At 47.6% G+C, this 24,901-nt stretch overlaps 3 protein-coding genes across 17 annotated transcripts in view; all 3 read left to right on the plus strand.

Annotated features, from left to right (window-relative positions):
• Positions 1 to 3,231: 3,231 nt before the first annotated feature.
• On the plus strand, positions 3,232 to 9,109 carry ITGB1BP2 (integrin subunit beta 1 binding protein 2). Of its 3 annotated transcripts, XM_005527520.3 has the most exons (11): positions 3,233 to 3,425; positions 3,630 to 3,679; positions 3,778 to 3,834; positions 4,133 to 4,281; positions 4,419 to 4,531; positions 4,754 to 4,812; positions 5,676 to 5,746; positions 5,963 to 6,065; positions 7,346 to 7,465; positions 7,882 to 7,944; positions 8,685 to 9,109. In XM_005527520.3, exons 1-11 carry the CDS (start codon positions 3,362 to 3,364, stop codon positions 8,949 to 8,951), a joined length of 1,116 nt encoding a protein of 371 aa, XP_005527577.2. In that variant the 5' UTR covers positions 3,233 to 3,361; the 3' UTR covers positions 8,952 to 9,109. The 3 variants fall into 3 exon arrangements, with proteins under 3 accessions (XP_014111946.2, XP_005527577.2, XP_014111945.2); XM_014256470.2 differs by lacking the exon at positions 7,882 to 7,944; XM_014256471.2 differs by lacking the exons at positions 7,346 to 7,465; positions 7,882 to 7,944 and having other exon boundaries at positions 3,232 to 3,425.
• Positions 9,110 to 10,209: 1,100 nt separating this feature from the next.
• On the plus strand, positions 10,210 to 22,943 carry LOC102113451 (rho-related GTP-binding protein RhoG-like). Of its 11 annotated transcripts, XR_015773851.1 has the most exons (6): positions 10,210 to 10,269; positions 12,497 to 12,577; positions 18,525 to 18,821; positions 20,326 to 20,414; positions 21,951 to 22,004; positions 22,399 to 22,943. XR_015773851.1 is itself a non-coding variant. In XM_088062600.1 (5 exons), the coding sequence occupies exons 3-4, from the start codon at positions 18,546 to 18,548 to the stop codon at positions 20,371 to 20,373; spliced, it is 324 nt and encodes a 107-aa protein (XP_087918726.1). In that variant the 5' UTR covers positions 10,210 to 10,269; positions 12,497 to 12,577; positions 18,525 to 18,545; the 3' UTR covers positions 20,374 to 20,414; positions 22,399 to 22,943. The 11 variants fall into 11 exon arrangements, 9 of the variants coding, with proteins under 9 accessions (XP_087918726.1, XP_087918727.1, XP_087918725.1 ...); XM_088062600.1 differs by lacking the exon at positions 21,951 to 22,004; XM_088062601.1 differs by lacking the exon at positions 20,326 to 20,414.
• A 136-nt stretch (positions 22,944 to 23,079) lies between these two features.
• TAF1 (TATA-box binding protein associated factor 1) overlaps positions 23,080 to 24,901 on the plus strand; it is a 29,339-nt gene continuing 27,517 nt past the window's right edge. For all 3 annotated transcript variants that reach the window (XM_088062580.1, XM_088062581.1, XM_014256506.2), the window contains exons 1-3: positions 23,080 to 23,218; positions 23,520 to 23,637; positions 24,194 to 24,310. In XM_088062580.1, the coding sequence (XP_087918706.1) occupies positions 23,093 to 23,218; positions 23,520 to 23,637; positions 24,194 to 24,310 (361 nt within the window). In that variant the 5' untranslated portion in view covers positions 23,080 to 23,092. The remainder of the gene's footprint in view (positions 23,219 to 23,519; positions 23,638 to 24,193; positions 24,311 to 24,901) is intronic.

Consider the following 24,901-nt stretch of genomic DNA (forward strand, 5'->3'; position numbering starts at 1 on the left):
CTTTTTGACGAGGACTATTGTGTGTGCCTTCAGAGTGAGCATCAGAGTGAATCAACTCCTAAAGGAGCAACTCAGGTCCAAGGAATTATCTCTGGAGCAAGACACTGAACTACAGGGAGGAAATCCTTATTAGCTGTGTGGCTGGTTCCAGTTTGAGGTTCTAATTGTCCAATGAGACAGAAGTGTCTGTAATAACTCAAGCTACAGAAAAACAGTTGTCTTGAATGGAGAGGTTGCCCATGCCCCCTTTTCTGGTAGTTTTCTGGCAGTGCAGACCCCTTGGACAGGTGGTACATAATTCCTTAGCAGTGCTATCTGAAGATTGGCCAGGCAGAATTGCTCAACACATGTTCTTTTGAGAAAGATTTTATTGCCCAAATAAATAAAACATTAATCCTGCCTGCTGCATACATAGCAGTAATGTGTTTTTCAGGGATATCCTTTCACTTAACAAGCCTTTTGTATGGAGAAATTACTCTGTGCTTTAGAAATGCAGTGTCTTGCTCTTACCCCAGCTCCATAGGGCACCCTGAATGACTGAAGGGTCAGGGGTGAGCTGGGTTTGTTTCCCTGGAGGTGTTCAGTGTGTTCTCCCCAGGACCTTGCAGGGCTGTTTTACACTGACCCTGATTGTTCAAGGGCGAACACATTAAGCTGGGTTTGAGAATAATTTATTACAGTTTTTCTACTTCATTTTTTGATCTGCTGTGTATAAAATTAAGTGTACATAAAGCAAACAGGGTCTATTTTTAATTGGCAGCTGGGAGCTTGATTCCTGTCTCAGGTGCAGAGTTGCCTCAGCCACAGTCCCCGTGGGGTACCTGCTGTTTATCTCTGCAATGTGTGTCAGCCACATCATCCTGTTGGTGCTTCCTCTGAGGTGTGCAGGGTAACCTGAGCTCCATATTCTCACTGGCACAGGGTCGGTGACAGCTGCAGCCTTGCTGACAGCTCATGGAAAGAACAGGGAGATCTGAAACACTATAGCTCTGCTCAGCCCCCAGAACAGCAAATTCCCCCATCACAGGCCTCTGCCCAGCTCCCAGTGGTCTTTCTCACCTAAGCAGAGGCTCTGGATGCCAGCAGCACTTTTTTACCCACCTTTGGGACTGTTGGGTCAGTTGTGACCTGAGGCAGTATAGTGCTTTGAAGCCACATGGTTTATGCTGATGTGGCAAGTTCCCCACTGCCCTCCGTTTCTTTCCCAGCTTTTTGGTGGATGCAGGTTTGTACACAGATGACCCAGGCATAAAGAGGTGTGACAGAGATACATGTCCTCCCCTGCAGCAGGGCTGGCTCCTTGCTAAGGAGCTGACAAGGAACAGCATGATGTTGCTGCTGGCTGGGGCATCTCAAGGTGGGGGGTGGCAGAGCTGAGCTGGAGGTGAAGTAGCAGGACAGTGTGAAATAATCTGGGATCTTCTCCCTGATAAGCTCCAGAATTCTGGCAACAGTTCACCCTAGCTCTGAACTCTGGAGATCTCCTTGGGTTAACAGAAAATTCTTCAGGCTTTGTAGAGGGATTAAGTAGGTTAAACAAACATTGTAGGACGGGGGTTAGGGTTGCATCAGCTATGGCAGACCCTGTGGGCTCACGTCCTGAGCAGACTCCCTGGGCATCCTCTGCCTGCAGGACTTGTTCTTTGTACTGTCTGATAGTGCCAAGGACTTATATCAACCCCAGTTCCTGAACAGAAATGGTCCCCAGGTGCTCCTGGAGATCAGGGCAGCACCCAGGAAACAGCTGTCCCTGCAAACAGGAACAGCACAAAGAAAATATTTGATTTATACACTTAGAGAAGAACTAAGTAAAACCTTTGATCTCAGGAGGGTTTCCTGTGCATAGAGGAAAACTCTTAGGTCCCAGAAGGGGAACAGGGGGTCTGAGCAAACCCCCTCTGTGTATAGGGGACCCAAATAATATTTTGCATTTCTCTGTGATTACAAAGGTCTTCCAGGGAACAATTTTCATCCTTGATATGATGACAAGGGAAGATAGTCAGGTCTGAATCTCTGTGCATCTTTCCCTCTCCCTTTCCACAATCTCTGCTGGGCAATGTGGTTTGTCCTAAGATAAGAGGAAAATACCAGGCAGGCTTTGCAGGAGGAACTCACTGAATGCTTGCATGATTAATGTATTCCAGAGACAGGGGGAGCTGAGCTGTTTGTGATTGACTGTGGTGCACATCGACCTGCAAAAGGGTATGAAATGCTGCTGGAGTCTGGGCCAACCATGCAAACTGCTCTCCCAAGGTCACAGGCAGCTTTCTGAGTGGTGTTGGTTATTCCTGCCCCTCTTGGGGACACCTCCAGGGTATGTCCAGCCAGAATGCAAGGAACACACAGAATACTCACTTTTGGAGGAGTAGAGAAAAACTGTAATGTCTGGTCAAATACAGAGATAAAATTCTAAAGCAGCTCCAAAGTTGCCTTGTGGCTTTATAATTGTGAATTCTGCGGGGTCAAAGACTGTAAATCTGTATGTTTCTAGCCAAACCTGTGAATATTATAATTCTTTAGACAAAGACTGTAACCAAATCTGAGACTAACTGGACTGAACCGCACTGAGATTTCCCAGAGAGGTTTAGAAAGTGAGTGGGTCTCACTGAAGCTTGTGACTCAATGAGAGGGACCATTCCTCAATATACCATATTTTGTAACAGATGTAATTGTTGTTTAGATACTGCATTGGTAATATTTTAAAACTGTATTAGCCATAAATCTAATCATAATCACCCATGTAATCACTGTGTCCTACTTCTCATCTGGCCAAGAACCTTCCCTTGACCACTTGTTACTCCTGGGCTGCACAAAAAACAGCATCAAAAGATGTCTTGGCCGCACTCACAGCCTTGATCTGTTGGTGCCTCTGTTTAGCAGGTGGTTGTGCCTTCCGGGGCTGGGGGAGATTAGCACCAGTTTTGCCCTGTGACTCTGTGAATTCTCTTCCCTCCAGTTTTGGGGCTCTCTGAGCGTGGTTGGTGTGTGTGAGCGCTGGGGTGATGCCGATGCCTCCGTGATGGATGCTGGCTGGGAGGATGGCAGGCACTGGGACAGGACCTCTGCACGCCCCGGGCGCGGGGCCACCCTGCCGTGCCCATTCCCTCTGCTGGGCACAGGGCCAGCACAGAAATTCCTGTGCAGATATCACAGGCGCCAAGCCCCATCAGCTGCCCTGTCCATCTTTAGCCCGGTCTCCGGTTACCAGCCACCTCCCACAGCTGCCTCCAAAGACAGGCAAAGCCACCTCCCGGCGCCTGGGCTGCAGGCGGAGGGGACGCAGAGGAGGGATCCCGGGCAGGGATAAGACTGATGCGATCTCCGTGGAAGGAGTGAAGGACACTGCGAATACGCCTGAACTATGGCATTGCTGTGCTACAACAAGGGCTGCGGGCAGAGGTTTGATCCCGAGCACAACGCTGAGGGTGAGTGAATTTGTGTGCCTTGCACCGGAGGGAATGGGAATTGTGTTCTGCTTTCCCAGAGTGTGGCCTAGGCTGCCGAGTTGCCAAGCCCAGCACAGGCAGCCCATATGGCAGGAGCTGGCTCTGGAGCGGCTGGCTGCCGCAGGTGGCTCGTGGGCAGGATTGCTTCTCCTGAAAGCTTTTTCCCCGATTTTCCCTTTTCAGATTCCTGCTTGTATCACCCAGGTGTCCCCATCTTCCACGATGCCCTGAAGGTGAGTGGGGCAGGAGCTGGGGCTGCAGCTGTGGGGAGTGACTTTGTGCCCACCAGGATTGCCCACGCCTGACCAGCCTGTCATGTCCTGGTGTCTAGGGCTGGTCTTGCTGCAAGAAACGCACAACAGACTTCTCTGAGTTCCTCTCCATAAAGGTGAGCTGACCTGTCAGCCCAAATGCACCCACTGTTCCTCCATCCTTCCCTTCTGGCCCCTGCCCAGTCCTGTCCCATCTCTGTCCTGTGTCAGGGAGGTTCCTTTTGCCCTGCTAGCCAGGGATTTGCTATCTACTTCCAAGGCCCCTCCAAGCAAGGGTGCTGCTCCCAAAGTGCAAGGTCAGAACCCATCTCTGCAGGACACTGAGCCATCACATCACTGGAACTCACAGGGTTTGGGAACAGCCACCAGGTTGAGGAGGACAAAATAGTCATCAGGCTTGTCTCTGCTGCTCAGGGATGCACAAAGGGGTTTCATAGCAAGGAGAAGCCCCCTGAGCCTTCCAGCCAAGGGAAGATCTCAGATGAACCAAAGGCCAAACCAGTGAAGGAGCTCATTGTCCAAGGACCAAAATCAGCTGAGAAGATGCTGCGGGAAAGACCAAGGTGAGACAGGCTCAGCTAACACTCTTGCCCTGCTGTGTCACTTCTGTGTGTGTCCTGCCCTGCTCTTCTCTCAGAAGAGGAAATGACACGTAAATCGCAGAAAAACCCACTTGGCCTTTGCTGCTGCTGTTTCCCAGCTCCAATGAGCCAAGACAGCTGCTGCCAATTAAAGTATCCAGGTCTCTGGAGCAGGCACTGGAGAAACTGAACATGACCTCTGAGGACAAGATGCTCAAGAGCAGTTGTACAGGTACGAGCTGATGGATGGAACCGGGGTTGCACGTGGCAAGTTCATCACCTGCACAACAGGCTCAATGCAGTCAGTGAATGCTGCATGTTCAGCTGAAATTGTGTCTTGGAGGCACATTGGGATGGTCTGCGCTCAGCTGGGGAGCTGGCAGGGGGCAGGGCTGGAATCTGGGGGCAGGCATGGGCATTGTGTGTCCTGGGTGAAGTTGTGTTGCTCTTGCAGGCGAGGAGGCTGCCCAGGTGAGAGCTGACACCACCTGCAAGAATGCAGCCTGCAAGGCGGTGAGTACCTGGCAGGGTCCCATCTTTACCCAGCCTGTGCCTTGTGGCCAGGAGCATCACGTGGTCCAGGTTCAGGGCAGGTACCACACAGGTGGAAGGTGGCAGTGCCCACCTGCTCCATATTCTCATCCTGCCCTGGGAGCAGCCACCTCAGTCATCTCCCAACCACTTTCCTGCAAGAGGCTTCCAGATTGGTGGTACATTTGTGTTTCACTGCTGCTGATTGCTTGCAGTGAAATACAGCACATGTTCAGGATTGGACATGTAGACAAAATGCATGTGGATTGATTCCCACCTGCATTGAGCTAATGCAGCACAGCTCAATTTCTCTCTTGCCTTGTGGAGCACTGCCTGGAGGATGAGTGGGAGGGATTGAGCTGTGGCAGGCATAGCCTGCTTGGAAAGCAGCAGCAAGGGAGCAGGGAGAAAAAGGCAGAAGGTAGATGAGGACATAAGACTGACATGCTCTGGAAAGGAGGGGAAAGGACAGGAGCGACAAATGACCTCTTGCACCTCAGAGTGAGTTTCTGTGGTGTCTAAACTTGCTCACTGTCCTTGTGCTGCCAAGCCCTGGGCTGGGAGCAGGCTGTTTTATAGAAGGGTACGGAAGGGCTGCTGACAGGGTGGCACTGTGGTCCTGGCAAGGTCAGGGTGGCTGCCCTGCCAGCAGGGAGCAGGGACGAGTGCTGGGCTGCTGGCTGAGCATGGTCCCAGAGCGAGTCTTCACAAATGCTGGGCCTGCAAAAGGGTGATGTTGGGCATTGTTCTGTGCCCTCTACATGGACGGGCATTGATGAGTGGACACCTGTGCCACTTCGTCCTGTGCCAGAGACACATATAGAACTTTGCTTCTTTCTCCACAGATTTACCAGGGCCCAGAGAGTAACACAGAGGTTTGTACATTTCATCCTGGTGTTCCTGTCTTCCATGAGGGGTAAGAAACAATCCTTTATGAGAGACCAAACTGACCCTGCCACGAGCTGAAAATGCTGCATGACAAGGCTGTGTGGCCACAGCAGTTGTGGGTGACACCCTGCAAGGGGACAGGTGGGCAGGGGAAGCTCTTGATAATGAGCCCCTCTCCCGCCCCACCCTGCTGTGGTCCCCTCTCCTGCTGATGGCCCCACTAAGGTCACCCTGCTCTCCTCAGGATGAAGTACTGGAGCTGCTGTGGAATCAAAACCACAGACTTCAGCGCCTTCATGGAGCAGCCAGGCTGCAGCCGTGGGTGTCACTGCTGGACGGAAAAGAAGGTAAGGGGGCTCTCAGCAGAGGCACCTCATGTGAGTGATTTGCATTATTGGCATTTGAGAGCGCTCCTTCCCTTGCTCTGCATTTAATTGTCTTAAAATTCGTAACTGCCAACAGATGACTGCATAGGGTTTGAATGCCTAATCTTCACACATCTGCCCTTTAAGATGTTGTTCTGAACTCATAGGATATGTCAGCTCTCACACCCAGTGGGCAGATGTGCAATAGAAAGCTGAATGAGGCAGGACCTGGCCCTGGACACAGCACAGGCTGCCACATAGAGACGGGTGGCTGAGCACAGGAAATGTCCTACAAAAAAACCCCAAAGGCTTTGACAGATGATTGCAGATAACTGAATTTGGCTTTAATGAAGCTTTCCTTCTGCAGCTGCTTCTCAGGAGGAATGTCATCCACATACCAACATGGTGTTGTGGCAGGACAGTGGGGACAAGATCCCAATTCTCAACACCCCAGGAAAGTTCTTGACTGGAAACAGGCTTGAGCTGGGAAAGTTGCACCAAAGCAGCCCAGGATAACCCTGAAAGTTCACTGTGTTCCTCTGAGTCAGCACTGCTCCCAGCAACCTTCTCTGAGTCCAATCTCTTTGCTCTGGAACAGAAAACATATCCTGAATGTAAAGGAGGCTGCAGTGAGGGAACTGTGACATTGTGATGCAGATGTTTTATGCTAATTGTCACCTAAGTCTAGGGCCAGGACTCCTCCTGGAGCATTTCTTTGGCTGGCAGTGTGGAGGGCTGCAGGGTGTTTGTCTCATTGTGATGGTCAGAAATGAGCCTGCTGGGGACACAGGCCTGTCAGTGCCTGTGGTGCTGACAAGGTGGGCAAAGTGAAACATGGCCAGTTGGGGCTCATCTGACTCCCAAGTGTAGCATGGTGCCATGATCCATGTCCAGTAACAGCCCCTGCATTGCCCTCCAGGCTGTTTCCTGACTGTGCACAGCACTTAGGAGCTTGGGCATAGCAGAGTGACTCTGGAGCTAGGAGATGTCTCTGATCTTAGAGTGTCCTGGAGCAACCCCAAGCACAGCACAGATGTCCCATGTTGCACGGGACAGACAACGTGGCAGGGGCTGCTCACCTTTGCATGAGCCATTTCCCCTAAAAAACCTGTGCAAAAGGCAGGGTTTGCTCTTGCTTAGCTGGTGCCAACCTGAACTAAGCATCTCAAAGGAGATGTGCAAGGCAGCATCCTCTGGTGTCCCCTCTGTCTGAGCGGTGCCTGAGCCCCAGCTGGGCTGTGATGGGTTCCTCTCCTCGGCAGGACAAGAAGGCGGTGCTGTGCCGGCAGGACTGGCACCAAACCAGCGGCCAGGTGGTGGTGACGGTCTATGCCAAGAACCCCCTGCCTGCCCTCAGCAGCGTGAAGGCCAATCGCACCGTGGTGAGTGGGGTGGGGTGTGCACTCTCCTCATGACCCACCTGAGTTTGCAGCCCCAGGAGCCAGCTGGGTGCCTGTGGTGCTCTTTGGTGGCCTGTTGCTACAAGCAGGGCTGGCACTGTAAACCTGCTATCCCCACGTTGAGAGCCCGGTGGCTCCACTGCTGCATCTGCCCAGCAGCTCTGGCTTTCAGCTCCAATGGGTGGATTTGCTGGCCTTGAACCGCCTGAGCTGTGTCACAGGTGAACCTGTCATGCTCTGAAAGGGGTGAAATGTTGCCAGGTGCTGAGGGGATCACCAGACCATTATACTGGAGCCTGGATGTGGGATGCAATATGGTGTTGAAAGGCAGCTGCACTGTCTGGGGGAAGAGCTCTGGCAATGCTATGCTACCCTCTCAGATAATTTTGATCTTTCAGCTTGAGGCTCATGTCATCTTTGAAGGGGATAAGATTTTCCAGGCAGAACTGGAGCTCTGGGGGGTAAGATCCTGTTTGCTTTGATTTCCCTGTTCCAGCAGTCTGCATGGGGCTGGGCTGCATTTCTGTGAGGCAGCCTGAGGTTTTCGTCCTGGGCTGGGTTGCCCAGATACAGGCATTTATGGCCATCTCTGCTGGGAAATGCCTTAGGGTTGTGAGGAGGCTGAGGTGGCTGCACTGATTGATCCAGGGCTAAGGTCAGAGCTGGAGGTCACTGCCAGCCCTATAGGTGTTCTGGTGTTCTGGGTTTGGTCCCAGGCTGCTTCAAATGTTCTTTGGCCCAGCAGGTCCCTGTCTCCTGCACAATCCTGCTGTGAGTTGCAGGCAGGCCACGGGCTGAGCTGATTTTTCAGCTGCTTGCTGGCTGGGGAGCAGCAGTGAGGCTCTGGAATTTGCATGTGGATTTCTTGTCTGTATTTCTGGTGCGTGCTGCCTGTGCCTGCAGGCAGCAGAGGGCTGACAGGTGTGGGTATGGCTGTGTCTCAGCACAGCTCGCTGCTGGGAGAGGCTGTGCCGCAGCTGCGTGTGTGGCTGAGGCAAGCTGAGCTCCCTGAGCTCTGCAGGAGCACTGTGGTGCTGCTGAGACATAACAAGGTGAAGCTCAGCTCAGCTGCAGCCCAAGCTTCTCCTGGCACAGCAGGACATTTCTCCTCTGGCAGGGCTTTTCCAGTAAGGGGAAAGAAGGCTGGGCAGTGCTGCCTGCCCTCCCCTGCCCGGCTCACTGTGCCTTTCCCTCTCTCTAGACCATTGACGTAGAGAAGAGCTTTGTGAGCATGGTCCCAGCCAAGGTGGAGATCACACTTTGCAAAGCCAGCCCTGGCTCCTGGGCCAGGCTGGAGCTCCCCCAAAGCAAGTTGCAGTCCTGTGGTGAGCAAGAGAAGGAAGCTGCAAACACAGAGGAGCCTGGGGCTGTGCAGAATGAGGACTCTGATGACAGCTTGAGCTGGTCCGAGGAAGAAGATGAAGAGCTGGAGATGGGAACACCGGAGATGATAACACCGAGTAACTGATGGTCAAATGCTTCAGCAGCTGAGCACTGCTGGCTCCTGAGCTGCTGGGCACCTTGGCATCAGCTCCAGAAGAGCAGATGTAGTCCAGACTCGTGTGCAGGCTCCATCATGGCCTTTTTCCGGGTCAGAAGGGACAATTAATAAACACCCAGAGCAAAGGTTGTCCTCTGAAATCCGTGACGGGTGCTTAAGAAACATCAGCGGGCCAAACCCTGTCTTCTGTCACTTCCTCCTTTGTGCCTGGCTGGGGCAGGACGACAGGAGGAGTCCCCGTGCCCGCACCTTCGGTGTTCCTGGGGACTGAGTGTTCAGGGCCCAGCACCTTCCCTGACCCTGGCATTTCTGGGGCTGGACACAGCCTTCCTTGCCGCTTCTGAGGGTGCTGAGCCCCGGGCTGAGCTGAGTGTAAGCTCCTGCCCTCTCTGTCGCCCGGCGCTGGGGAAGCCGGGCCCTGTAGGTCCCTGGGAGATGTGGTGACCGCGGACACGGGAATGTCACCGGCACTGTCGCCGGTCGCCGGCAGTTACAGCGGAGCCGTGGCCTCCTCTGCAAAGCCCCTTAGGGGCGTGAGAGCGCCCGGGGGAGCAGCGGGCGATGCCGAACGCGTGCCGGGCCAGGCGGGGGCTGCGGGGGCGGGGGAACTCCGCGGGAGCTGCGCTGGGAACGGGGGCGGAGGGCGGCGCACGCCATGCACCGGAGCATTCACCCACGTGAAAAACCCAGCAATCTTCTGCCACGGAGCCTTTTAATTGGACAGTCTTATGCAGAGAAAGCAAAAGCAATCACTCAGTTTGGCCCTTCTTTCCTTTTGCTAGTGTTATCTTTATTAAGGATATATTTGTCCTTATTAAAGATACATGTTACATGTTTGTGGCTGTGCACACAGACACGCGTGCGTATTTCTGCTCATGGATATTGAAGTGACTCTACTAAGAAACCATCCAAATCCAGACCAACCACCCCTCGCTCAAGATCTATTCGGACAACGCATAATTACAAAATGACGCATTTAGCATCAGCGGGATCATAGTGGGGCGGACGGCGGGGCTGTATCGGAGCAGTACAGCGCGGCTGCAGCCCGGGGCCGGGCCCGAGGGGATGCTCCGCTCCGTTCCATTCCGCTCCGTTCCATTCCATTCCGCTCCGTTCCGTTCCATTCCGCTCCGTTCCGTTCCGCCCACCCCGGCCGCGCCCGCGGCGGCGCCCCCTGGCGGCCCCTCGGGGAGCGGCGGCGCGGAGGGCGCGTGCGCGCGGCGGGCGGGGGGCGCGGCCGGGGCGAGGGCGCGCGGGGAGCGGCGGGCGCGGGGCCGCGCCGGAGGTGAGCGCGGGGCGGCGGCGCCGGGGCGGGCGGGGGAGCGGCGGGGCCCGGAGAGCCCGGCGGGGCGGGCGGGAGAGCGGCGGGCCCGGCGGGCGGCGGGGGAGCGGCCCCCGGCGGGCCCCGCGCGTGGCCGCGTCTGTTCCCGCCCGGCCGTGCCGGAACATCCTCCACGGCCGGCCCCGCCACCCGCGCTGACAGCGGGGCGCGGCCCGCGGCCTCTGCCGGCCCGGGCGCCGCGGGACCCGGCCCGGGGCGGGCTGTGGCGGCACCTGTCCCGCCGGGACGCGGGCGGTTCCGGGGCAGAGCAGGCAGCCCGGGAGTACCGGGGGCTCCTCAGCCGCGTGGCGTGCTGGCCCCTTCGTGTCCGCAGGGTCTCGGGAAGTGGGATGCGCGCCCCGGCTTCTGCACTGGGCGGTGCGTGCGAAGGTCAGTGTGCTGCTCGGGGGCCCGGGGATGCTGGGGAAGGGTTTGGAACGAGCCTTTCTCTGCCCAGGGACGGGGCAGGTCGCGCTTTCTCCCCTTCCGCAGCGAGCCAAGGGTGGGCCGGGTTGTTGTAACGCGAACCCTGATCAGGAGCACCGCGACAAATTTGAGGCGACCTCTGCTCCCAGCGAGTGTCATAAAAAGTTGGCATAGGATGAGGGTGAGAGCCTGTGGAAAGGTCTCTTGCTACGCTGCTGAGAGTGAGGGACACGTGAGGATCGGAGGGTTGGATTTATATATCTCCAGAAACTGGCAAAGTGCTGTCTCAGGGGGAGAAGTGCAAGGTGAGGGGTGCCGGTAGTGTCTCGTTTAGCAGCTGCCACGGAGCTCCCCTTCATCAGCTCAGTGGTTCTCTTCTGCAGTGCCGTGAAATTTCAGTTTTATGACAACCTGCACTGAGTTCCTGCTTAACCTCAAACCCAAAGCAATGCTGCTTTTTATTTGTTCTGAACTTCTCTCTTTCTGCTTTTTTACCCCCTGTGTTGTTCTCTGGTCTTGTTTGGTTGTTTTTTGTTATTTTTTTTTTTTTTCAGGAAACAGTGAGTAATCATTATCTGTTTATGCTTTATAAACACTTGTGATTCCCACCATAATTACTCTGAGTTATAAAAAAGCTTTGAATGCTTTAATGTAAATGTTCTTTAGGCATACCTTACACTTGCAATGTGCATCCTGGGCAGGGGTGCAGTACTTCTTGTGGCAGCATCATTAGCTCTTTGCCCCAAGCTCATTTTTTGATTTTTAAAAAGCTCATGTTCTCTTCCGTGTAAGATGTAAAATACATCACTTGCAGGCATACTTTGGAGCCAGTTTGCCACTGTTCACCAGCACAGTGGTTTTTCTGCATGGAACTTAAGATTGTGAGATGTATTTTAGGTTAACATTTCCATTTTAAAAAGCTTTTATATATTATTTGTAGAAGGAACTTTGCAGTGATCTTGGAAAAACAATAAAATACGTGGTTTGCAATTAGTAGGAGGAAACTGAACATGTGGTTTGATTTGCTTATGTGGTGAGTCTGTGATTCTTTCAGGGTCCAAAGAATTTTCACACAATCTGGTGTCAGTGTAAAGATTTGTACCTTTACAGGGAGTATCTTTTTTACTTTACATGCCTGTATCTGTAAATCTGATGAACTTCTGAGAGACTCCTTGACTCTGGTAACTTTTGCTCACATTTTAGAATTGCAATACTTGATGCAAATAAGACTTGGCAATTGTTCCCGTATTGTAGTACACAACCCATGATAAAATACACACTGAGTGCATGCATTAGCTCCTGTCTTAGTCATACCAAAACTCTTTGAAAAAACTGGTATTGATTGAGCAAGTGCATTTTTGTTTGGTTTTGTTTGTTTGTTTTGGTTTCTCTGTTTTGGGGTTTTCTGTTTTCATTTGGGGTTTTTATTTGATTTTGTTTCAGTTTTGTTTTTGGTTGGGTTTTGTTTGGATCTTTCTTTGTTTATTCTTGTTTGTGTTTTTATTTTTTATTAAATCTCCCCCCCCCGCCCCCCAACAGTGAAATTTAGGGGTGGAGGAGGAAGAATCAGAGACATGCAATGCAATGAAAATGTGGAGGGGTTTTATTTTCTCATAGAAAGAAGCTTAGATTTTCCTGGTGTGACATTGCCCTTCGTGTGCAACAGTGGCTTTTTTACAACTGAGAGTGCCAGCAAATGCCAGGTAACAAAAGATGATAGGAAGACATACTAACAGTTTTCTATTTTTCCTTTTGCCTCCAACAGGAATCAAGAATGCTTAAACTGGATTTGCCATTTATCCTGCAACGTGTTTAAAACACCTCTGCACAAAACCTTATGTCTGAGGTACTGTTTGTTTGTTTGTTTTAGCCAACAGTAGCAACTAAGGCTTTGTCAGAATCTGTGGGAGGTGGGAAGGACATGGTTATTAACATTTTATGAACTGACTGTGACTCCCCAGGACCTGTGCAAGTTGCTTGTATTGCCCAGGAGGTGAGTTAGTGGGTGGGCACAGCACCTTGCAGCCCTGTTCTTACACCATCAGAGGGTCACTTGTGTTCAAATAAACTGTGAAGGGTCCCTCCCTGTCTTGATTCATCCATGCCTCTGCATGGTGGTTGCAGGAGGAAGATCCAAGTTTAGTGCTCTGCACCTTTTGATTATGGCAGGATGTGTGTTGTGTTCATCACTGGGGATCTGGATATCTGCTGAAGTCTTGGGTTTTAGTTCCTGTGGGCTGTGCAGCTGCACCTTGTCACAGTGTTATTTCATCAGCTGTGCATCTGTCTCATGAGGTAATGCCCTTTGGAAACATTAATTATCCATCCAATATCTTGGATTCATAGAATTTAAAGTGTTTGATGTTTGGTCACTAATATCATTGCTGTGCTATAAAATTTGGAGTATGAGTGCCTGTAGTAAGAGGTTTGTGTAGCTGAGTTGCCCAAATACCTCATGCAGAGGACTTCATTTTCACTGTAGTTTCCTAAGAAATACTGCTTATGTCCGTTTCAAAAAAAAAATAAATCTTTAAATCAATAAACCAATTTCAGCCTGATTTGACAGAGGTAGAGGTTTTTAAAATATTTGGAAGGTTTTGAGGGGTTTCTTTTATTTCCTAGAAACAATTTCTTGTGTCGAAAGGCATGAAGGCCTTTCTAGCATTGGCACTGAAGGAACAACCAGCAAGAATTGCACTCCTGTTATGTGCTTGGGAACTGAAATTATAGGCAAGGAACTCGGGAGAGAGCAAGCTTCCTCAGTTCTGTTGTTCATGTGGAGCCTGGGTGGTGGACTGCACAGTTCCTGCTGTGCTGCTGAAGTCTGCCTTCCCTTGTGGATTTTTTTCCCCTCTTTTCAGCCACTCAGACTGTTGCAGTTCTGTTTCTCTTGCAGGTAAATGGCAGGACAGAAAGTGGTGTGAAAACTTTGAGAGGCACTGAGAAGTCCAAGTAGGTCATTCATTGCTGAAGGATATGAGGGATGAGGTCTCCTATTTAACTTTTTCTGCTCTTTCTTGGCATGCATTCTGAAAGCCTGGCACTTCTCCATCCCCTTGGCACTTGCCTAAAACAATGGCGAGTAAGCTGAGCTGTTGTGGGATAGTAACAGAGTCTTGATTAAATTGCTGAGAGCTCCTTTCTCTTCCCTGCTAGGCCTGGTGGGTAAGCTGTACATGTGAATTAACTCCTTTGCATGGGTGAGGATAGTGTGATATATTTAGAATGGCCCTATCCACCCAGTTCTTTGTTGAAAGTTCCTGCCTGACTTCATGTTTCAAGGCAGACAGGGTGAATTGCCTCTGATTTTTGTTACTGAAAGATGAGCAATTAAATTGTTCAGATTTCTTAACTTCTGCCTGCCCCTGGTAAAGCAGGATCTGGTTCTCCAAAACAGCGAGGGCTTGATGAAATGTGATGGCTGAGCAGAATGACACAGGTCAGTACAGCTGGTTTCAGCTCAACTCCTAGAGAGTTTTCTGCTCAGTTTTGGCCAAAATGGGGCCCTATCTAAACTGTAAAGAGAAGGGAGGAGGAGGAAGAGCTGACAAACTCAGTGAGAGGGAGTTTATCAAAGAGCAATATCCATGCTAAAATCCACCTAACAAAGAGGCATCTGATGTTAAAAGAGCAAAGGCAGAGGTATGTAGGCATGTCCTGCTAAGAAGTAGTTCTGCAAAGAGGTTTTAGAAGTGTAGGAAGTATAAAAAGCATAAATCTAGAAAACTACAAAAGAATCCAGGTTCCTGTTTTGTCTCTGTTCTCTGTCGCTGTATTCTCCTTTCAGCAGACAGGGAGCTTCCCTTCAGGAATATTGAAGGGAAGATCTAGTTGTTTCTTTACCACAAAAAAATTTTGATGCGATGTGAAGTTACTCTGTGTGTGCGTTCCAAGAAGTGAATTTCCCCAGCAAATGTTCATCTGGAGAGCAAACTGTCCATGTTAATGATACCAGAAAATGCTTAATTAGGTCAGAACAGGAGCAGCTCTTCAGATGATGTCTTGACATGTTGATTGAAATCTTGCACATTCCAGAGGAAGTGCCAGGTGTGCAGGCAGTGAAGTCAGACTCAGCAGCATCTTCTGAAAAGAAAACTGACCCAAGCAGGGAATGCCAGTTTTCAAATTCAAAGTCATTGATGGACAAGATAGAAAGAACTGTTTTTGCACAACACTTCTGTGTGGAGTGCTTTGGTGTTGTTTTTTTTGTTTTTTCGTCCTTACTTTCTTTCTTTCTCTTCTTTTTTTTTTTTCATTTAAAAAAAAATATTTAATTTGAAAATTATTTCAATTCTACTATAGCTGCTTGAACCTTACCTGTAATAAAAGCCCTTTCTATGCAAGGACTAAGGAACCCAGATTACCTCTCACTTCTTTGGATTTTCCATTCACTTGTTTTTCTTGCTGCGTAACCTTTCAACTTGGCTTTGAAGCTTGTGCCCAGCTTTCTGTTTCTAAATTGCTTTTTTTTTAATGTGTCGACGTGTTAATCTGTATTTTTCTCTCTTTCAGTTCTTGTTTGTTGTTGTATGTGGAGTTTTTCTTTCTAAAGTTTCCCCAAAAATTCTTTTGAAGGTCACAAAAAAAAAATCCCAAACAAACCCTAAACTAATTTTCCTACTCTTGGTAATATTTGTTGGTAATTTTGTTTTTGGAGTATGAGTTTTTTTTTTTCAATGTATATTTATATTTAGATAGCATGCAGTGCCAATTTCAAGGCTGCTTAAGAAATTGGAATTTTCCATGCAAATTTGAACCCCAGCTTTTTACTATCTTATGAGAGTTTTATTGTAGGCAAATTATTTACTAGACAACAATTAGAGATCTTCATACATTATGAGTATTAAGTACATTATTAAGTATATGGATTTAATAGAAAAGACCTGATGCAGGTAATATTAGTTTGCTTGGTTGTGACTCTTTGTCTTCCATATATAAATCTTTAACCAAACTACCCTTGCTCACAACATAGTTTTCTGGAATCAAGTAGCTTCTTTCTACTTTTTATTTTATGATTAATTTATCTAAATTTTGTGTTTCAATACAAAGAATGTTTATCCTGGTGTGTGTTTGTTTTTCTGTATTGCATATGCCACACACGATTCCTTTCAGCTTAGGCAACCTCCTTTAAAGGGGCCCTTCAGAGAATCTTACTTAAAAGCCTACAAGCTCTTTAGCATGTTTGTGTAGTTAATACTTTGCCCAATGCTTTGGCAGGTTTGCATGGAATTATTTCCCATTGCAATTGTTGCTCTTCTAGAATCCGAGTTTTAGTGAGGTAATTCAAGGTATTAGTATCATGAAAAGAGCTTTCATGTTTCAGGCTTTTTTTGTTACTTTATTAGCGATTTCCAAATTGAAATCTCTAATGACCTCTTAAATAAAACACCAACAAAGTAATCTTTGGGTAACACAGTTTCATTAGACATTTTGAATCAGATTGTGTTAGCTGCTGATGGTCTGGGATACAGGTGGCTTTGGAATTTTTCCCTTTGGGAAGCTGTGTTGCCTGACAGTGCTGGTGTGATGATCCTCAGCCGTGTCATGTGCAGGCTGGGGTGCACTTTGGGGATACCCTGTCACTCTGTGCAGAGCTCTGGACAGAAGTACAAAGAGATTTAAGTCCTTGGGGGAGCTTGTTTGGGTTTTAAAGAGAGATCTGTTTACAAGTGTTTGCAATTTGTTTATTTTAGAAGCTAGGGGTTGGGCATATAAAAGGCTTTGTGTATCATCTTGTTCTTCATGAGACTTTTGTTGCTGATTTAGCTCTGTCATCTCTGTGATGTCACTTATTACTGACTGGTCAAAATGAATTGTCTGTTGCACAGATGGTTCATTTGGGACAAAAACCTTTCCTCTGGAAGCAGTGGTGGTTACCACCAAGGTTTCTGGCACAGCAGGTTCTGGTACTTCAGGGTTTGATGTAAGTGTAGGAATGGGCTTTAAAACCTGCCATGTATGCTCCAGCCAGGCTTTGGCAGCACAAAGAGCATAAGGTGATTCCTTCCCACCCTGTGTGGCCACTGGGGGTTTCTGTAGTATCTGTGTACACACATTGATACTTCCTTAAGCACTGTGTGTTGTGGTGAGTAGTCAGTGTCACTCCAGCTGCCTGATGCAGCTTTGTGCCAAAGCTTCAGGTAGCCTGTTTTCACTTAGTTCAGAAGAATCATGTGCTCCCAATGAGAATGGGGATGCAGATAAAGACTTCATCTAAAAGGACAAAGCTGAGGCTTAAATGGAAATGAATTATTGATTTGCTTGGATGGTCTTGAAGTTCTGTATTCCCTTTGATACTTTGATGGTGTTAGAGCTGAGATCTTTCTGGAATATGCAATCAAAATAGTTAAGGTTGGAAGGAACCTTTGGAAGTCATCTGGTTCAACCACCTTGCAGTGAGTGGGGACATCTTCAATGAGGTCAGGCTGCTCAGGGCCCCATCCAGCCTGGCCTTCAATGTTTCCAGGGATGGGGCAGCCACAGTTTCTCTGGGCAACCTGTGCCAGTGTTTCACCACCCTCATTGTAAATAACTTCTACCTTATATCTAGTCTAAATCAATCTTTTCCTAGTTTAAAGCCTTTACCCAGTGTTCTATCATAACAGGCTCTGCTCAAAAGTTCTTCCCAGTATTCTCTTCTGTTTGAAGCAGGGTATTTTCTGCTGGTTGCGGGTTGAGGATTACTGATAGTACCTCAAAGGCATTTGGGTGAGGAGGCAGGTGCAAGTTCCTTCTTGTCCAGGCTAGCAGTGGAAGCTCCAGCACACAAGAAATGTACAACAAATGACTGCTTGTAGTTAGTTCCCTGCTATTTTAAAACTTCTTACTGTTCATGTGATGAAAGTTTAAAATTAATTGTGTTTTAGACTGTATCAGTTTGATTGTCAAACCTAGTCTTCACATCTCAGGAAAGGGATATGGAAAACCTCTAAGTCTCAAGAATCTCCTGAGTAACAATTCCCCAGGAAAGCTGTTTGACTGCTGATCTTTTAGGGTGTGTATTTTTCTCATGCTCATTATTTAGAGGACACAAAGTAACTCAAGCCTATTAAGTCCTGCTTGTTCTGTCAGTGATTAGTGAGAGTAATCTGTTCTTGGCTTCTTTAGAAAAATTCTTTATGGATTTTAATCTGGATTACTATGGCTAGTTAGATTTCAAATAACAGCTTTTCTTGAATGTGCTGCTTTCTGAACGTTTTATTTGGTGTCCTGTAAATAATGTAGTTTATTCAGGACTGATTGATCTGAGTATAGTGAATTATTATTATAAGCAGTAGCAGTCCAGCCCAGAAATTAATATCTTGGTTTTTTATATAACTTTTGGACCTTTCTTTGTGGTAAACTGTTTAGGTAGCAGCCTGGGTAGGCAAGTGTGAGTGTTGGAGAGTGTGTGTGTGTGTGTGTGTGTGTGTGTGTGTGTACAGAGGTGGATATGTGAACCTACAAATGACAAAGTATCTTGTTACTGGGTCACAATCCCTTTCCACTTGCAGGTGCCTCTAAGGACTTGTCCTTTTGCCTGTGGGAAACAGTCTGGCAGTAAGGCAAGATTGTGGGAATTTGGCTAATTTGTACTTACATGGTTGGAATGCAGCCAATTGTCACTTAGCTCTCCACTCATTGCATCTCCATTTCACTATTGTCTTTCTAGCCTCGAGCTCTTCAGAGTGGTTTGAGACACTGAATGTGATAAGAAATCCTCAGCTATATTAAAAACACTTGCTAAAGCTTATCTTTACAGTGACCACCACTGAGCATGCTTGGCCTAACTCCTCTCTTCTTGCTTTGTGCAGGAATTTGTTTCTGGGTAAAGAATGCAGACTATAAAGTGCGTGGTTGTCGGAGATGGTGCAGTGGGAAAAACTTGTCTCCTCATCAGCTACACCACCAATGCCTTCCCAGAAGAGTACATCCCTACTGTGTTTGACAACTACAGTGCCCAGATGACCGTGGATGGCCGGACAGTCAGCCTGAACCTCTGGGACACTGCAGGCCAGGAGGAGTACGACCGCCTGCGCACGCTCTCCTATCCCCAAACTAATGTCTTCATCATCTGTTTCTCCATTGGCAGCCCCTCTTCCTATGCAAATGTGAGGCACAAATGGCACCCTGAAGTTTCTCACCACTGTCCAAATGTCCCCATCCTTTTAGTGGGCACGAAGAGAGACTTGAGAAGTGACCTGGAAACGGTTAAAAAGTTAAAAGAGCAGAGCTTGGCTCCCACTACCCCGCAGCAGGGGACTTCACTGGCTAAACAAATTGGAGCAGTCAAATATTTGGAGTGCTCGGCATTGAATCAGGAGGGTGTTCGGGAGGTGTTTGCTGAAGCTGTCCGTGCAGTTCTGTATCCTGTGACAAAGAAGAACACAAGAAAATGTGTCTTATTGTAGTTGCCTTGGTTGATGCATGTTGGAAGTTGACTAGAATCTTGGAGGGCTTTTTAACGAGTTAAATTGAAGATTTGCATCTTGCACTAACAGCTCTAAGCAGAAATGGTTTATACAATGAATATTCTTGCAGTCTTACTGCTTCAGGGAAACTGAAACAGAACAGGTTTTTTTTTTCCAATTGAGAGGTCAAATACCTACTTTATTTCTGAAGTTCCAGTCTCCAGCTTCTCCAGGGATCACTTGATTATTTTAATGGAGGAAAATAAAAGAGGAGACCTCTTTGAAGCTACTTCTTTACTAGATAGCCATCAGTTACTAGATTTGCTGAAAAGCATAAATTCTGATATAATTTTGCTTTAAGTGTAGCTTCTGCTTTTCCCATCCTTTATTTACTGATTGAATTTGTTTTACAAACAGAAGTCTGGCTGTCCAGTTTTGTCAATTTAAAGCTTGAAAACAATTTGTTTACTTGCAAAAATGCCTGAACTATTACTGAGATTCACCTTACAGTGAACTGTGATTGACTGTATGAAGAGTTAGCATTAGGCATGGTTAATGCAATGAGCAAGACCAAGATAATACCTGCAATGATTTATTAATAGAAGCAGGAGCTGATTTCTCCTTATGTAAGGAACTTAAAATAATGATGACTCACTCAAATGAGTGATTTTCATAGTTTTGAGGTGGAGAAGTGGAAGAGTAGTTTAGATTCAAGTCTTCCATAATCTTCTAAACTGAGATTTTATTTCACTGTCCAAAGAGACTTAGCACCCTGAGAATAAAGTTTTAACAGTTACCTTCTCAGGCTGACTGAGGTATTTGGGATGACACTTCTCAAAATGAGATTTTCAGTGTAATCCCTTTGATGAATCCCAGAGACTTGACAGCAGCCTGTTTGCTCTTGAGGAATTAATTGCTTCAGTTCCTAACATTCTTGGGGCCAACATCTGAGATTTTTATGGCAAATTCCTTCTTTGTTTTTCTGTGAGAAAATTTGGAGGTTCTGTTTACAGGAACCCGTGCTTCTTCCTGTTTTCAGTTCAGTCTGTAATGGTTAGCCAGTCACTGGATAGGATTACCTGGGCGGTTTTTTCCTCTCTTGGATGCTCAGCTATTATAAACTCTTTTTAACTGAAATTCTATTTACATACTTTTTAACCTTCTTTAGCAGCTCTAGTAAGTGGCAGCTGGCTTTTATTTTCAGGATGTGCACTGTTCTTTATGTGTGGTTCCGGGACCAGCTGAGGAGTGAGCGCATGAGCCCTTCCTTAGACTCAACCTTCCAGCTCCGTGGTATGAAAGCAGCATGCTTCAAAGATACTTTGTGTGAAACCACTGGTGCTGGACTGGGCTTTGTTGTCTGAAGTTGACAGTGCTGTCTTTGTCTGGCTGCATTCTCAATTGGTCATTCAGAACTTGCTTTTTCTTGTGATTCCCACACATGCAAAACTGCACTGGTGTATACTCTGGTCAGAGAAAAAAGTGCCTCATTTTAGCAAGATAACAGAAAATATATCAACAAGGTTTTTAGGGATCTTGTGTTAATTTGACCTTGTTTTATGTGATGCTGGCAAAAATACCAGGTGGATAGAAACATTTGCATTTGTGCCCTAATTCCACTTTTTGGATAGAAATGTTGGTATTTATGCCCTAATTCCACTATTTGAAGAGGATGTGCCTTTCTTCAGCTGGTGTAACTGATGCTGACACTAACTGCAGTTTTTTTAATCTGAAACGTGCTCATTTTGGTGCTGCTTTAGCAAATTGCAACCCAGAGATTATAAATTGCAATTAATCCAAGTACTGGTACCTGTGGTTAATGAACCAACACAGAGTTCCAAACGCTGAGCACAGGCAGTACAAAAACACCCATTCTGCAGGATATTTGCAGAAGCCTACAGACTCTGCACGTTTTTCTTCACCAAGTGCCATTGCCTAGAGTGTCTTTGTGTCTCTTGCACTTGCAGAGGAAGTGCTGTTCCAGATGTGGTTCCTGCCCTGAAGGCTGTGAGGGTGTAGAGAATTCACTGAGATAACCTCTACTTACCACGTTCTGCCTTTGCTTTAGCTGTAGGCCTTTAGTGTGGGCTGGACTTGCAGGCAGCAATTAACTCCGTGCCTTGTAATTCAAGATTATTTTCTGTAGGTAAATTTCAGTAACTGAGTAAATAGACTTTATCATGTTTAAAATGTATTTATTTAAGCCAGTGCACATGGTTTGTTTTAATGCTGGTCAGACCTAAATCAACTGACCCCGGTGCAAGCCCATAACCTTTGCTTTATTCAGAAATGTACTTTTAAAAGTCTGTGATATGTTTGAACTAGTCTTAAGAGGTGCCTGAAATTAAAAGTCTACTTTTTTTTTTTACATGTATTTGCAGTTTTGTACTGAAGCTACTACTGTTTTTAAAAGTTTTTACTTTTTTTACATACTGAAATCTTTTAATCCTGCATCTTTTTGTGGTTATTCCTAACTGAATTACAACGATTTTGTGGAGAAGAAATCTTGTGAGCAAGTATTATTGCACAACTCCTCCATTTCTGTAGTCTCAAGCAGCCATCCTGGAGTGAACTGGAAGAGAGTATAGCGAGATAAAATTCAACTGCTTAATCAATTTATTTGATTTAGTTACACTGTTGATTACATTATGCCAGAACACCTTATCCCCACTTAGATTAGTTAGTAAATGGATTGCACAACAGTGCTGAGGAGAATAACATGATAGTGATGAAAATGAGCAGGGGGAACTTTGAACCATCAAAGACTTTTTACTCATTTTGGAGAACCTGGTTATTTAAATGCTTTGTATTTCTGTCACTCTCTGGCAGGAGTAAAAGTCCTGGCTAGTAGCTGCTTTCCTCCAGCCTCTGCTTTTTATGAGGGTAAGCTTCAGGACAAATCCAGTGAGCTTTTCCATTCACTGGGCATTCTCCTTTTGTGATCCTCCTTCCTTTTCCCCTCCCTGGAATTCTTGGTGCCTTTTATTGTAAGTAGTCCAGTGCTTCAGTTTACAATCAGTTCTGTTTCTCCCATGCTTTATTTTTCTTCTGTGGGCAGTTGACAAATACAGATTTCACATAATCCCATGGCTGGATTTTGTCTTGTTTTGGGAGGTCAGAATAATCAGTGTGGGTTTCCAGGTCCTTCGGTTTGTTACTGAATAGAGATGCAATGTGTATGTTTTAATTCACAGAAGAGACTCACTGTGAAGACACAGATTTTAACCTTTGCTTTGTGAATGATTTCTGAACTACTTGTTTTTGTTTTTTTTTTAAGACAGCTGAAGCTGAACAGTTCAGGAATTGTGTGTCCAAAGGATATCCATGAGGTGTTCTTAGATGTGGAAGTGATTTCTTCCGTTTACAGCTGTAGCTGTTTCTATGAAATTTAAACTAGAAGAACCTTCCTGTGCTTTGTCTCCGGGTGCTAAACCTCACTCTGTAGAAACCTTGGTGCTGCTTGGGCTGACCCCGAGAAGTGGATGGATCTCAGGGGGGTCCCAACCCCCTGGGTGGGCAGAAAGGACCACTCATCAGCAGTGGGAGCCCAAGACTCTGAAGTGTGGTACTGATACATACACTGGCAACTTGATTTTATGCTATAAAATAATTTGTATTACATCTAACAGTTTTAAAGTATTTTTTTCCTTTTTTTTTTTTTTTTTTTTTTTTTTATAAATTATGCATAATTACATTGTAATAAACCTTTCCTCATCTCTCTGGCTGTCGCATTAACTCGCCCTGCCGTTTGTACCGCACCTGTGCTGAAGGCAGCTCTTTCCTGTGGAAAGCCAGACCCGGTTGCTCGAGGCAATAAAGGAATTTTTGGGAAGGGCGGAGCGTCTGCGCTTCCTTTGCTGCGCCGCGGGGCGGGGCCGCGCGGGGGCGCTGTGGGCGGGCGCCGCTCCCGGGGCCGCTCCCGCCACCGCTCCTGCCGCCGCTTCCGGCCCGCTCTCGGTGTCCGTGCAGCGATGTCGGACTCGGAGAGCGAGGAGGAGGCGGATGGCGGCCGCGCCGAGCCCTTCTCCCTAGCAGGCTTCCTCTTCGGCAACATCAATGAGGCGGGGCAGCTGGAAGGGGATAGCGTCCTCGACAAGGTAGGGCCGTGTCGCTCCGGGAAGGCACCGCGGGCGGAGGGACGGGCGTGAAGCGGAGCGCTTGGGGTCACCTGGGCTGTACCGGGGTGAAGCCAGGGTGACCCGGGATGTACCGGGATGTGCCGGGTTGTAGCGGCATATCCTGAGCTCTGCTGGGGTGAACCCGGATGTACCGAGGTGCTCGGGATGTCCTGAGGTGTCCCGGGGGATGCTCGGGCGGGCTCTGGGGCAGGACCCAGCAGGAGCCTGAGGGGCTCGGCCCGGCCCGGCGCTCGGAGCCTCCCAGCTCTGGTCTCCCCAGGAATCCAAGAAGCACCTGGCCGGGCTGGGCGTGCTGGGGCTGGGCAACCTCATCACCGAGATCACCGCCAGCGAGGAGGAGAGCGCCGAGAGCGAGGGAGCGCACCTGGACGAGGAAGGTTTGGCATAGCTGGGATAGCGGTGCTTGGGTAGCAGAGGGGCTGCAGGGTCACAGCTCTAGCTGGGGAGAACAAAATGCACCCGGGTCTGCAGGGAATATCGTGGTGTTCCCTGGTAAGGGGCCCCCTGTCAAAGGCCTTCTCCACCTTGCCAAACAGAATCCTACAGTAGCTCCTGTCAGTTTTGCATTTGTTCCCTTTAATTCTTTATAAATATTTTTTCTTGTTTCTCCACCTTCATAAATAAGTTTAGTCTGTGTTTGTATTAAAGAAGCCTACTTTGCACACAGTATAATATCTCTTTCTGAACTTGTTGAACTTGAAGTGAATAAGTGATAGGTGTTCCTTGTGCTAAAGTTGGTTGTTTACCAGTCTTTTAGAGGAAGTTCAGAGCCATGAGAGATTTTGATTAGAATGAGGGGAAAAGTACTCTGGTGGGTGATGTTAATTAGATAGTTTTCTTCTTTAAAATAAAGGAAGCATAGCAAAGGATTCGTAAGTAGTTAGTGAAGTCTGATGTAACATAAATTAGGATTAAGTTTTGTTTTCTTCCTAGGCTGGGTTAAGAGCACAGAGGATGCTGTTGATTATTCAGATATCACTGAAGTGGCAGAAGATGAGAGCCGTCGGTACAAGCAGGCAATGGGCAGCCTGCAGCCAGCTCGAAGGCCAGGTAAAGGGGATCAGCACTGCAGCTCTGCCTGTAGGAGGTATTCTGGGGCATTGTGCCTTTTCACTCCTTGCTTCAAGAACCCAGTATCAGCTTTTGTGAAACTGTCTTCACTGGATGAAACCACTGCTTGCTGTCTTCCTCTTTTAAGGAATCAGTTCCTCATTGGAATCACTTCAATCTTAGTATCTCTCTCCTGTTTTAATCTTGAATTTATTTTTTATTTTTATTTTAAGAATACTTCCTGCAGAAGGTCCCTTGGTTCTTTTGTTGGTCCCAGGTATCTCTGTCTGGCCTAGAATATGCTTTCAAAAATAAGCAGCTTTTCCATCTTAGTAGCTGCTGGTGTAAGTGCTATATCTTGGCATGTTCTTTAGAGGTGTCTTACACTTAACCTTTCAGGTGACTTTCTGTGGTTAGTGAGATATAAAGGTGATTTGGACTTTTTAACCCACATTTTCTTTATCTGTTCTACAAATACCAAATAAATGGTATTGTGTTTATCTGTTCTTGTAGAAACCACATGAAAGGATGTGATTGCAGAATACATAAACACATAGGCAAATTGTGAATAAAAGGAGGTCATAGCAGAAA

The sequence above is a fragment of the Pseudopodoces humilis genome, chromosome 15, assembly GCF_049639895.1.
Source record: "Pseudopodoces humilis isolate 2021_Gansu_Grassland_sample_001 chromosome 15, ASM4963989v1, whole genome shotgun sequence".
Classification (NCBI taxonomy): Eukaryota; Metazoa; Chordata; class Aves; order Passeriformes; family Paridae; genus Pseudopodoces; species Pseudopodoces humilis.

What these genes read in the sequence shown, in the direction of transcription:
- ITGB1BP2 (XM_005527520.3), top strand. Translation starts at nt 3,362, where the DNA reads ATGGCATTGCTGTGCTACAACAAGGGCTGCGGGCAGAGGTTTGATCCC. An exon ending in TCCCGAGCACAACGCTGAGG is followed by an intron (nt 3,426 to 3,629) that starts GTGAGTGAATTT and finishes TTCCCTTTTCAG; the next exon opens with ATTCCTGCTTGTATCACCCA. An exon ending in ATGCTGCGGGAAAGACCAAG is followed by an intron (nt 4,282 to 4,418) that starts GTGAGACAGGCT and finishes GCTGTTTCCCAG; the next exon opens with CTCCAATGAGCCAAGACAGC.
- LOC102113451 (XM_014256473.2), top strand. Translation starts at nt 18,546, where the DNA reads ATGCAGACTATAAAGTGCGTGGTTGTCGGAGATGGTGCAGTGGGAAAA.